Here is a 13909-nt window from a genome sequence, read left to right as displayed (position 1 = left end):
TTCATCTTTGTCTTCACCCACTACCCCCATCCCAGACTAATTTTAAGCAAAACCCAGCATACCACAGCATCCATAAATATTTCAATATATATATCTAAGGGATAAAGATTCTTTTCATAATGAACACAATATCATTGTAACACGTTAAAAGTTAGCAATTCCTTAGTGCTATCACATCTCCAGTCTATAAGCTTTCATCAAAATTAATGGTGTGTCTTCCAATGGTTGGAAGACACACCATTCTCTTATGAACCAATAAGAAAGACAAATGCTACCAATCATAACTGCAGAATGCTCTGATTTTAAGAGACATCCTAATTTCAGAAATGTTTAAATATTTTTTTTAAAGTGGCTTAGAGCAGCGGTACCCAGGGACCGGTTTCGTGGAAGACAATTCTTCCACGGATGGGGGGTGGGGGGTGGAGATGGTTCAGGCGGTAATGCAAGCAATGGGGAGCAGCAGATGAAGTACCGCTCGCTCCCCTGCCGCTCACCTCCTGCTGTGCGGCCCGGTTCCTAACAGGCCCGGGGTTTGGGGACCCCTGCCTTAGAGGGAATTCCCTGGTGGTCCAGTGGTTAGGACTCTGCACTTTCACTGCCGAGGGCCCAGGTTCAATCTCTGGTCAGGGAACTAAGATCCCACAAGCTGCACCACGTGGCCAAAAAAAAAAAGAAAGAAAAAATGCCTTAGAATTGATGAAATGTAGCACTTTATTTCACTCTCAAAACCTCTTCCTATGTTAGCATTCACTGTTCCTATTTTAAAGACAAGGCTGAGAGGCGGGGTAGCCTGGACAGTTCTCAGAGTGCCTGCAAGTATGTATGTACTTGGCTGAACTCCTTGTGTCCCTGTGCGATCTTGTCACAGGGTTCTGGCTCGTGCCTTTGACCCTGCGGGAGGCTCAGGTGGGCCATCAGAATCTAAACAAAGATCCCTACATCCCCTCTCCTCAACCAGCCCGCCCTCCTACCAAGAAACAGGAAATTTCTCCTCTCATCCCTCTCAGGGTCTTCTAAGTAGCTCCAGGTCCCTTTTCCTAAGCGCCAGCACAGTTTCTGTAGAGGGCTCTGAGGCTACCCAGGCAGCAGCCCAGGCTCTGCCATCACTGGGGTGGCCTTGCCACATGAATAGGCTTATCTGAGAGTCTCTGAGAGGGGCTGGCTCTTCTCAGCCCCCTTTACATTCTCATGCCTGCTTCATCTGTAGGCTGGAGGCATGACCACGCTGGTGCCCTGAAGCGATAAGGCATTCCCATCAGCCTTAGACAGCAGGACCTGAATTCTTGGACACGCTGGTCTTCTGAATCACGGAAGTGATTACTTAGCGCTGTGCTCCACAGAGGGGAGTCCAGCCCATACTCAAGGGGAGGAGAATTAGGCTCCTTCTTTTAAAGGGAAGACTATCAAAGAATTTGTAGGTATATTTTAAAACCACCACACATGAACAGAATGCAGCAGGAGTAACAGTATGTGGCTTCTAAGACCAGGTCATAAGACACCGAAGGTTCCTCTTTGTTCCCTCCCATGGACCATCCAATCTGGGGAAAGCCAGCCACTATGTAGTGAGGACACTCAAGTGTCCCATGAAGAGATCTATGTGGAGAGGAACTGAGGCTTCTGACAGCCAGGACAGCCCAGACAGACTTTCCAGCATATGATGGGCCATCCTAAAAGCAGATCCTCCAGCCTCAACAGTCCCAATCAAACCTTGAGATGACAAAAAACCCAGGTAGCATTTTGACTACAATCTCATGAGAGACTCCCAAGCCAGACCACTCAGATAACACACTCACAAATCCTTGACCCACAGAAATTATGCGAAATAATAAACGTTTATTGCTGTTTTAAGTCATTAAGTTTTACGGTCACACATGCGCTGAAATAAATCGCAAGGAAACTATCAGACAGGCCTGAATTGACATTTTATAAACCAACAGGCCTGTACTCTTTTAAAAAACGTGACTGTCCTAAAAGACAATGAGAGTCTGAGGAACCATTTCAGACTAAAGGAGACTAAAGAGGCAGGACAACTAAATGTCCTACTTGATTCTCAATTAGATACCGGGTAAGGAAGAAAAAAGTTGCTCTAAAAGTTGGGACAGTTGGAAACATCTGATATTGTATAAATTTCCTGAATTTGATAACTACCTTCATGGTATCATGAGAGAATGTCCTCGTTTTTAGAAAATACACACAGAAGTAACAAAGGATAAAAGATTATCATCTCTGTAACTTATTCTCAAATGTGTATAATATTATAGGATACATATAGAAAGAGAAAAATTAAGTAAATGTGGCAAAATAATGAGTGGGTCTAGGTGAAGGCTATAGAGGATTTTGGCTATTCTAGCAAATTTTCTCTAGGTTTGAATTTTTCAAAATTAAAAGTTTAATACAAAAAGAAGAAAAGAAAATTTTTAATGTTGCAAAGGGTGTACCCAAACACCAAGCCAATTCTGACCTACACGTATCTCAATCTTAGTGGCCCTGTCCAAGGCCCTCTCCTTTCTCACTCATTCCCACTTCTACCAAAACAGCTGCCCCCTGAGGATGTGGAGGAAAAAGAACACTTGTACACTGTTGGTGGGAATGTAAGTTGGTGCAGACTGTGGAAAACAGTACGGACATTCCTTGAAAAACTAAAAATAGAACTACCGTATGACCCAGGAATTCCACTCCTGGGTTTATGTCTGAAAAAACCCAAAAACACTAATTTGAAGATACATGCACCCCAAATATTCACAACACCATTATTTACAATTGCCAAGATATGGAAGCAACCTAAGTGTCCATCAACAGACGAATGGATAAGAAGATGTGGCAGAGGGCTTCCCTGGTGGCGCAGTGGTTGAGAGTCTGCCTGCCGATGCAGGGGACACGGATTCGTGCCCCGGTCCGGGAAGATCCCACATGCGGTGGAGCGGCTGGGCCCGTAAGCCATGGCCGCTGAGCCTGCGTGTCCAGAGCCTGTTCTCTGCAACGGGAGAGGCCACAACAGTGAGAGGCCCGCGTGCCGTTAAAAAAAAAAAAAAAAAAAAAGATGTGGCAGATATATACAATGGAATACTACTCAGCCATAAAAAAGAACAAAATTTTGCTATTTGCAGCAATGTGGATGGACTTGGAGGGCATTATGCTAAGTGAAATAAAATACGTCAGACAGAGAAAGACAAATACTATATGACATCACTTATATGTGGAGTCTAAAAAAATACAACAAACTAGTGAATATAACAAAAAAGAAGCAGACTCACAGATACAGAGAACAAACCAGTGGTTATCAGTGGTGGGGGGTGCAAATTACTGGACGTAAGATAGGCTCAAGGATGTATTGTACAATATGGGAAATATAGCTAACATTTTGTAATCAATCTAAATGTAAAGTAACCTTTAAAATTTGTATAAAAATCTGAAAATTTTTTAAATTTTAAAAATAAAATAGAACAAAATAAAATTAAGAGAATAAAAAGTCAGAGACAAAAATTTTTTTAATTAAAAAAATGTTGATGAAAACAAAAACAAAAAACAGTTGCCTTCCTCCAAATATATGTTAGAGCAAAAAGAAAACACACACATATATGTATAAGAATATTAATAATTATGTCTGGATTTAATATTCTCCGAGTACTAGACGGGGTGCATAGAAAAGCCACCACAGCCCACTAGAAGCATCAGAAAGAACTGCTTATACTACATGAAAAAAAAATGTGTTTTTGTGAAACTAAAATTAAGATTTTTTTATCTTTAAAAACAAGGTAAAGCTAAAATTTAGTTTCACATATGCACCAGTCCAAAGAGAAATGAGTAGAAATAAGGACAATCAGGTTTTCAAACATGAAATTTATTCAATTTAAACGAACTGTCCTTTAGTTTGAAATCACATCCTTACTGTTTTGGATTAAAATTTATTTCTTCTCATGATGGGAGTAAATAGGAGAACAAGACAAGCTCTGTTTGACCAAATAGAGTTGGGGCTGTATGTCAGCCCCTCCTCAGTGTTTTTGTTTATGTGTTTTCACTGCTGTGCAAAATCCAGAAGTTCAAGGGCACTGTTCTCAAATGTCCAGGTGGGCTATTTGTGTGCTCTGAGATTACAAGATACCAATTTAGCAATATACACTCAGAGCTTTCTTTTTTTATTATTATTAAACATTTTTTATTTTTGGCCACGCTGCGCTGCATATGGGATCTTAGTTCCCCAACCAGGGCCCTCAGCAGTGAGAGCTTGGAGTCCTAACCACTGGCCCCCCAGGGAATTCCCTACACTCAGAGCTTTAAAATGTTCCTCTTCTCATTCATCTCATATCAATACATCTAAGAATTTCTCACCCAAGTGAATAATCAGAGATACCCTGAAGGAGGCTTGTCGTAAAAATTTTTCTTTGTAACATTATTTATAATAGTGAAATTCTGTAAACAATTTAAATGTCGGAGGATAAACATTCATGGTTGCATGAAGAAATGCTATATGGCCATCCAAAGCCATGTTTTCAGAGAATATTTAGCAATAAAAAAAGGATGACCACTCTCTGACATTTAATCAGAAAAGCAGGGTACAGATCTATAAACAGCATCATGTCAGTTCTTCGAACAACAAAGTGTGTGTGCATGCACTCACACATAAACAGTAAACAATAGAAAGAAATATGCCAAGAATGTTAACAATGGTGATCTCTGAGCAGTGGGATTATCACTGATTCTTATTTAATTCTTTATATTTTTCTGCATTCTAAAATTGTTCTATAGGGCTCCCCTGGTGGCGCAGTGGTTAAGAATCTGCCTGCCAATGCAGGGGACACGGGTTCGATCCCTGGTCCGGGAAGATCCCACATGCCACGGAGCAACTAAGCCCGTGCGCCACAGCTACTGAGCCTGTGCTCTAGAGCCCGCGAGCCACAACTACTGAAGCCCATGCGCCTAGAGCCATGCTCTGCAACAAGAAAAGCCACTGCAATGGGAAGCCCATACACCACAACAATGAGTAGCCCTGCTCGCCACAACCAGACAAAGCCCACGTGCAGCAACAAAGACCCAACTCAGCCAAAAATAAATAAATTTATTTTAAAAAAATAGTTCTATAATGAACATGCATCATTTTTATAATCACAAGAAAGATTTTTAAAATGCTGAATCATATTTCTTTAGCTTGCCATAGCAAATGTCTTCACTGAGTAATATTTAACATTCTGCCCTCTCCTTTTTTTGTTGTTGGCGTAGTACATTTTCTCCTTTGTTCTTTAAAATATCGCTTTACAATAGCCAAGACATGGAAGCAACCTAAATGTCCATTGACAGATGAATGGATAAAGAGATGTGGTATACACACACACACACACACACACACACACATATAATGGAACACTACAGCGACATAAAAAAGCGTAAGATGATGCCATTAGCAGCAACATGGGTGGACCTAGAGATTACCATACCAAGTGAAGTGAGTTAGAAAGAGAAAGACAAATACCATATAATATCATTTATATGTGGAATCTAAAATATGACACAAGTGAACTTATTTACAAAACAGAAACAGACTCACAGACATAGATAAAAAACTTATGGTTACCAAAGGGAAAAACGGGTGAGGGAAGGATAAATTAGGAGTTTGGGATTAGCAGATATAAACTACTATAAATAAAATAGATAAACAACAAAGCCCTACTGTATAGCACAGGGAACTATATTCAATATCCTGTAATAAACCAAAATGGAAAAGCATACATATATATATATATAACTAAATCACTTTGATGTACACTAGAAAGTAACACAGCATTGTAAATCAACTATACTTCAGTTGAAAAAAAAAGAAGATAAAACATCCTTTAAAAGCATTCTCCTTCATGAAGTTCAGTATATCCTTCCTGAATATCTCTAAATCTGCATCCAGGAAAAACACTTTCCCCTTTTCCTGGGTGATAAAAAGCTGTGCATCCTTCCATTAGGCAAGGGCAGCTATGCATCACTCAGGGTTCCACTTCTGCATAGGAGATAAAAGAGAGCTCAGAACCAAATTCACTGCTAAATCATAGTAAGCCATCCTTTCCTTAACTTTCTGGTATAATCCATGTGCTTTGTAAGGGCAGGGGCTGAACTGTGTTTTTCTCTGTATTTTCTGCATGCTTTGCAGAAAATACCTAGTAATACCTAGTAATAATAGTAACATTTATTGAGTGCCTACTACATGATAGGCAGCGTGCTAAGCATTCTACATGCATTATTCCCTTTAGCCTTCAAAACAACCCTACTGGGTGCGGACTACCATAACCTCCACCAGTACAATATATGTCTATGTATTTTATGGATATGAATGAATGGGTGCGGCAAATACTTCCAGGTCTTCTTTTATATTATATTTAGGTTATCACATAAACATCTTTAAAAAAATGAAAATTCATATCCTTTGGAGAACAGGCCAGGGAGGTCATAATATACATAGGTGTGTTTTATTGGCCCAGAATGCTTTCTCCTTTCTTCATCTTACTGCACTTTGCTCTTTCAGGAACCATGCCTCCTGCACTCTCAAGCTGTATGGTTTGTGCAGGGCTGGACACACACACACACACACACACACACACACACACACACACGCATACATACAATGTGTGTGCACACACTTGTGTATACATATGCACATATACACACCCCTCTGGGAAGGTCACATGCCCCTGGCCTGACCAATCAACATTTTCCTGATGAAATCAGTTGAGTCCCTGTATTCAGGGCCCAGAATAATCTGAACCCAGTTCTAATCTCAGGCTTTACTGTCATAGAAGTCAATATATTTTCTTTTATATTTAAGTCAGTTTGCATTGAGTTTTCAGTCACTTTCAACCAAAGAACCCTAACTAAGAGAGAAAATAAGTCTTTTTTTAAGGTGAATATAGGACTTCCACTCAAGGCAGTATGAAAGATTTAAAATATCTGGGAACACCTCTTGGTAAAGGACACCCAAAAAATTCTTGATAAAATACTTTAAAAAAATCTTTTAAATGCATGGATCAGCTTACAAAAAAGTAAAAGAAGTCCTCGGAGTACAGGAACAACAAGGAAATCTATGAACCTGGATATTAGAGGTATCAGACAGAGCATAAAATAAGTATGCTGACTATGCTTAAATAAATAAAAGAGGACCTCAAATGAATGACAAAGAAACAAGAATGACAGACAAATTTAACTCAGTATAGACATCTCACAGCAAAGAGCAAGCCAGGGGACAGTGGAATACTATCTTCAAATGCCAAACTATCAACCTGGAATTATATACCCAACCAAACTATTTTTTGAGAACAAGAGCAAAATAAAAACATTTTCAGATAAATAAAACTGAGTGTTTACAACAATAACCTTGTCTACAGCAAGAAATACATGATATCTTTCAGGAAGAAGAAAAGAATCCCAGAAAGATCTCTGAGATCCAAAGATGACCATTCAGGAAAGAATGATGGGAAGAGAAAATGGTAAACGTGTGGATAAATGTAAACAAATACTGCATTTTTAAAAATGTCTAATGTGTTGGTTTAAAAAGCAAGACAGAATTAAAATAGTGGAGTAAAATGACATACAAATTGGGAAAGAAGGTGATCAATGTTAAAGCATTCTAGGATCCATAGTTATCGATTAACTTTAGACTTTTTTCAGTTAAATATATACTTTCAAATTTACCACTAAAGATTGGAAATAGATAACTGCCAAATTAATAGAGAGAGAAAAATGGAACCAGAAGGTTCTATGGGTTCAAAAAGCAGTATGGAAAAAAGAGAAAAAACATAGAAAAAGCATAACAAATAGAAAGCATAAGTAAGATGGCATAATCAAACACTAAAGTATCAGTAAGCACAGTAAGTATAAATGGACATAACTATCTAGTTAAAGTCAAAGACTGTGAGTCAGGATTTTTTTTTTAATGATAACACAAAATCCAGCAACATGCTAATTAGAGACATGCCTAAAAGCTAAGTCACAGAAGAAGTGAAAATAAAAGGATGGGAGAAGGTATCATGAAACTCTAACCAAAAGGAACATGTTCTGTAGACTTAAGGTACTGATTCAAAGAAAGGACGCCACTCTGACAACCACAAGATGGGTCTAGGAAAAACTAATAAAATAGCCTCAGTTTACAACCTTGTCGGGGAAGCAAAGAAACATCAGTCTAATCTCCACACCATGTGTGATGTTTCTCCAAAGGTAATGTTAAGAGAACAGACAAGCAGGCTACCTCTCTGCAAAAAGAGAAATCTTAACCAACTCCCTTCTGCCAACCCCAGCAAGACACAAACACTTTCTTTTGCTGAATTACCTATTTAGAGCTATTTTGAGACTCTTTGCCATCCTAGCACCCAAGTCCTAGTCCTTAAACTTGGATACACACTCTGCAACTATAGCACTAATACGGCTAAAACCAGAGCAAGTGTTCAGGAAATGCAAACACCTGTGTGTATTATTTACACACTTTTCTAACCAGCAGTTCACAACTCCTTGGCAGTGGCAGAGAACAGCTGATGTTCACATGCGTGGCATCCCCATACATGTGCGGTGGAAATGCAGAGCCCCAAGGGCGCTGTCACTCTACCTTTCTCTCCTGCTAAAGAGGTCAGAATGCAAATGAGAATAACAGTATAGGATTATCTCAAGGCTTCCCTTATCTATGAAAACTAAAACTTCATGTAAGTATTGGTACATGATTACCCACCATCACTTGTGACACACCTTGTAACTGACTGTGATGTCACCACGAGTTTCATCTGCATTTGACCTGTTATCAATCCCCACTTTGTCTAATTCTGGTATTCTCCCACAGCCTCAAAAGCACCCACCCTTAATCTTCGGAGTGGGAAATCCAAAGGCTCTAAGCCAGTAGCTTTCAACACTAGCTGCACATCAGCCTCAGCCTAGGCCCTACCCACCAAAACTCTATTTAACCATTCTGGGGAAGATCCCTCACATAATTTTTCAAAGTTCCCCAAGGCCACAAACCCAGCTATCTGGCTCCCCACTTTGGCCTGCTGCCATCTCACAGCGAAAGTTCCCTCTCCTCACTAGGCTCAAATGAGACGGTATTTGTGAAAGAGTTTTGCAAACCCTATACTTACTACACTACCATGCAAGAATTCCTTGTCATCCTCCTCCCTCCTCCTTTTCCTCCTCGATTCAGTGCCGTAACTAATAGAAAAAAAGCGATGCACTCATCTACTGGCATGTGAATTATTAGCCTCACAGAAGGGCCAGGGTCTACACCAAGTCTTGAAGAATTAGAGCCAATACTTCAAAGTGTCTCTATTAGCTACCAAGGCTTGCAGATGCCAGAAGAACCAAGCCAAACAGTCCCTTGCCTATGATAACACACTGATCCCCTGTAGTGCAAAGACTTTGGTTAAAAACGTGTGTGGGCCTTTGTACATACTCATGCCTGAATATGTTCTCACCCACTTACCCGTGTGTATATTTTCAGAATCTATTTCTATACCTGGAAAAGTCTAGAAGGATACACAGCAAAATGTTAATAGTGGTTCTTCCCAGGATGGTAGGTTTATGGATGATTTTTCTTTTTCTTTTTTTTTTTGCTTCTCTGTATATGCAAACTTTTCTAGAGTGAACATGTATTGCTCTTATAATTAAAATTAACAGATAAATAATTGCTTCCATATCAAAAGGGAGGATGGAATAAAAGATCTGGGTTCTAGATCAGCTCTGCCCCAGATCTGTGTGTTACCTTGGGGGCATGGCTTTTCCTCTCTGGTTAGATTGGATGCTCCCTCAGGACCTTCCCTCCTATGACATTCAAGGATCCTAACCACACCTCTGCTTATTAATTAGTTCTAACCCTCCCCCTCACCCAGGACCCCGACTGTGACCTCATAATCTGCCATTCTGGTTTCTCAGGCTAAATCTCAACACCTTATTAGGTCCTCACGCCCGTATGAACTATAATAAAATAAGTCTATATAATAGACTTATAATAAGTCTATATAATAAAAGTGAGTCTTCGTGAAAGGCCTTGACACTACTGGCTACATCTAAGTTATACCTCAAGGCCTGGCTGGGCTGAGACCGACACAGATGGAGCTCACCTTTCTCTCTAGGCAAGAATGACCCAATAGGCCTTGCTGCAGGAATTAAAGACAGGAGGCATTCACACTCCTTATCACGCTGGGTTTGGATTAACTTCCCAGGGTCATTGCAATAGCAGGATCTATAAGCAAATCCTGATAGGACACAGAGCAGCTGTGTCACCATGGAGATGGAACACCATACGCCCCACAGGTCATCCACAATGTTTCAAAGAGACTTCACAACCTGGGACAACAGAGGAAGTTGGAACCTGGAAAAGAAAAACTTTATGACCAATCCCTGGACGACTCTTAAAAGCAACCTCCTGAGTGTATTGTTGGCAACAGGGAAGGCAGGAAAAACTAATAAGAACTGAGTACACAGTGTGTTCCCAGGTGTTAGGTGTTTTATTAACTCCTAGGTTGTGTTATTTCTACTCATCCCCTATTTTGCCGACAGGGAAATTGAGGCTCAGAGAGGCTAGATAGAGCTGATGAGCAAAAGAGCCACGATTTTATTTCACGTGAGCTGGGTCTGAACCCTGATTCTGACCTGAAAGCTTCCCCTAGACCTTGCCTCAGTGAGCACCCTTCGTGTTTCAAGCAGATAAACATATATTCAGCCATTTGGCTGAAGAGGAGGAACTACCACCAACCCCAACAAACAAAGCTCGACTCAAAAAGATAAACAGTAAAAGTGCCTAAGGTAAAAGCATAGGCTAGGCATGAGCAGATCCTGAAAAACAGCAGAGACAGTGAGGTGCAAATCCATTCAAACTTTGCCAGTGAGGGCAGAGGTGGGGCCTCCTCCTGCAGACATTCATGCTCTCTCTGACCAAGGACGCACAGAGCAGTTGCCTAAAATCCTGAAATCAGCACAGTACCATGGGGGCCAGGAGGGTCACAGTCCCCCAAGGCCAGTTCCACCACTTTCCAGCTGTGGGGCCTTGGGTGAGTCACCTGACCTCTCTGGGCCAATTTCCACACCTGTAAAGCAGGAGGGACAAGGAGCAGGGAGGAGTGGCAGATGCCTGGTAGATACAGGAGGTTGCCCACTTGGCTCCAGAACCCCCTCTCTGAGCCCTCTTTCCCTCAAAGTCTTTAAGGAGGGGGCTCCAGCAGGGACCTGGAAGATCCCTACCAAAAGAGGAAAGGAAATAGAAGGTCAGGAGGGCCATCCTCCACCTGCCAGCTTGTTCCCTTCTTACCTAAGCAGTGGGTACAACCCCTCCAGACAGCAGCTCCTATAGGAATTAGGCCTCTGACCACACAGGTTCCAGGACTGTGTTACCCACAGGAGTCAGCTCTGCTGGACCACAGCCAGAAGGAGCCCTTCCCAGCAGCCGCTCCTTCCTGACTTCCTCCACTTAAAGGTCAGGAGTACCAGAGAGAGGGCAAGGAGGCTTGCGACTTCCGACTTGCCCTTCCAGGCACCTTTCATCTCACCTGCCAGGCGGGCCCTCCCCTCCTGGTTGATTCATGGGCCCTGGTGCACACAGGTGCACACAGGTAAGTGAATGAAGCCTGTCTCGAACCCCACAGGTCCTTAGCTTCGCCAAAGCAGGACGTTACAGGCGTAACTGGACTGGGGGTGCCTTTGGACCCAGGAAGGGCACCCAAAGGGTCTCATCTGAAACCTGTCTGCAGATTTGTCAATTTCTGAGATTTTTCTATGTTCATTTTTTAAAACTTTCTCCCCCACCCCGCAGTATGAACACTTTCACTGCCCACTTCCGAGTGACTCAATAATACGCGAGATCCCCAGGTCTTTCGAGACCCCGGTTCCACCTTGCCACTTCACAGCTGCAGAAACTGAGGCCCGGGGACTCCGAGGGCGGTGCTTCTCCCGCCACCTGGGGACTCACAGAGGGTTCCAGCGCTCAGGCAGGCGGCGGTGCAGCGAGATGCGGTCGCTGAGGTAGATGTTGATCTGGTGCAGCCGCACGCTCTCCTCCTGCAGCCGCAGCTCTTCGCCCTGCAGCTGCAGCCGCACTGCCTCGCCTCGCGCGCCCAGAGCGTCCTCCCGCACCGGCGGCCGCGGCAGAACCGGGTCTCGCCGCCCAGAGCGCGGGGTGCGTGGGAGTCCTGGCTCGGCCGTCCCGGCCCCGCGCCGCGCCCGCAGCACCGAGCCCAGCCCGGCCAGGGCCAGCAACGCCAGCAGTACCAGCAGCGCCTCCCGGCCGCGCCGAAGCCCTCGCGGGCAGCGCCTCCACGCCGCGCGCCCCAACATGCGCCCGCCAGCTGCGGCCAGCGCCCGGCGCGCCCCGAGGCGTTGGCGCAGCCAGCGACCCGGATCCCGGAACCGGCGCGCCGCCCCGCCCCCGGCCCGCCCCACCTGCGCCCCGCCCCCTTCCCGCCCCTCCTGCCTGCTGAAGGGGCGAACTTTTACAGGGTCCTCAGGAGGGCTCGCTGAGCCGTGCACCTTCTTGGTGGGCTGTGTGCTTTATTAAAAAGGTAACGGCCGTAAAACCCTCAGCTCAGCGCCTGGCAAGTCGTAAGCGCTCCGTAAATGTTGGCCGAATGCGCTGTGCAGGGCGCTATGAATTTCACTGCCATTATCTCATCTGACCCCTACACAGTCCAATAAGAGAGGTACATTTTACAGATGAGGAGACTGGGGCACAGTGAGGCTAATTTACACCGGGCTATCTCATGGAGGCCTGCAGGCATACCGACCTAAGACGTACTGCTCGGATCCCTTGAATAACAAACCCTCCTCTGGCTCCCTATTAGTCGGTAATGTTTCTTATTCCTCACTTTACAGACGCCTCCAAGAAACTTATCAAAGAAATGAACTATCCTCTCAGAAAAACACGCAAACACACCCATGACTGCACACACCCCAGGCCATCCCTTCATGTTAAGTAGCCCGGTTCCTGGCTAGAGGTTTCCTTTGGGAGGATTGCGAGAATGAGGAAGCCACAGGGGTGCCGGAAATATTTAATAGGGTCCAGACGAGAGTGAGGCATGAGGCTCTCTCCAAGGCAGAAAATTGAAGCGTGGGCCAAATAAGCCTCAGTAATCAAAATAAACAATATTTTTCAAAATCAAAATGAATGCAAAAAATCCATGACAACAAAACACCAAACTTTTAAAGGTAGAAAATCTAACCCTGTGCTTGCACAGCTCACTTCACTCACCTCACCCTAATCCCAGCCCTGATTCTATCTCTTGATTTTAGTGAGGATTACATGGATAAATACATATGTAAAAATTCATCAAGTTCTTCTTTAAAACCCATGCACTTGACTTATGAAAGTTATATCTCAATTTTTAAAAATAAAGAAATAAAAGAACAAAGAATAAAAAAAGGTGAACCCCTAGCCTCCAGGACAAGTGCTGAAGTCCTCAGCTTGACTGGAGAGACCCCCATAATGTGACTCCAAATTCTGTAATGCCTATCCCCCCAACCACTGGGGGATAGGGGAGGCATGGTTTCACTTCAGGCCTTTACATAGGCTGTTCTCTCTGCTGGAAATGCCCTTCCCCACCTAGCAAACTCCTACCCATCCTTCAAGACCCTGCCAAAAGCCACCTCCTCCATGAAGCCTTCAGCAATTCCATGGTTTTTTAGGTAAACGTATTTAAAGATCACATCATCCTTTTGTGTATTAGTCAGGGTTCCGCAAGAGAAACAAAAGCAGGAAGAGATATATTAAGAGATTTACTGCAAGAAATTGGCTTATACAATTGCAGAGACTGGTTAAGCAAGTCCAAAATCTATAGGGCAGGTCATCAGGAATGACAGGCTGAAACTCTCTGACATAAGCAGAAGCTACAATCCACAGGCAGAATTTCTTATTTTCTAGGGCAATCTCAGTTCTGCTCTTTAGGACTTTAACTTATTAAATCAGGCC

General features: G+C 43.3%; 1 protein-coding gene and 1 non-coding gene across 6 annotated transcripts in view; one reads left to right on the top strand and one right to left on the bottom strand.

The window, feature by feature from the left end:
* GALNT12 (polypeptide N-acetylgalactosaminyltransferase 12) overlaps window positions 1-13909 on the bottom strand; it is a 52283-nt gene that overhangs the window by 26576 nt on the left and 11798 nt on the right. For 2 of the 5 annotated variants that reach the window (XM_004310816.4, XM_019949040.3), the window contains exon 1: window positions 11918-12337. The exons of 1 other annotated variant lie outside the window; for it this stretch is intronic. In XM_004310816.4, coding sequence (XP_004310864.1) covers window positions 11918-12282 — 365 coding nt within the window. In that variant the 5' untranslated portion in view covers window positions 12283-12337. Of the gene's footprint in view, window positions 1-11917; window positions 12342-13909 lie in introns of those variants that run through there. 2 more of the 5 variants (XM_019949041.3, XM_019949039.3) reach the window with 2 other exon arrangements.
* On the top strand, window positions 559-631 carry TRNAE-UUC (transfer RNA glutamic acid (anticodon UUC)). The gene has a single exon. It is a non-coding gene; the product is annotated as a tRNA-Glu (tRNA).

Source organism: Tursiops truncatus, chromosome 6 (genome assembly GCF_011762595.2).
Source record: "Tursiops truncatus isolate mTurTru1 chromosome 6, mTurTru1.mat.Y, whole genome shotgun sequence".
Classification (NCBI taxonomy): Eukaryota; Metazoa; Chordata; class Mammalia; order Artiodactyla; family Delphinidae; genus Tursiops; species Tursiops truncatus.
Note: the sequence above shows the minus strand (reverse complement) of the source record. Positions and strands in the feature narration are given on the sequence as shown.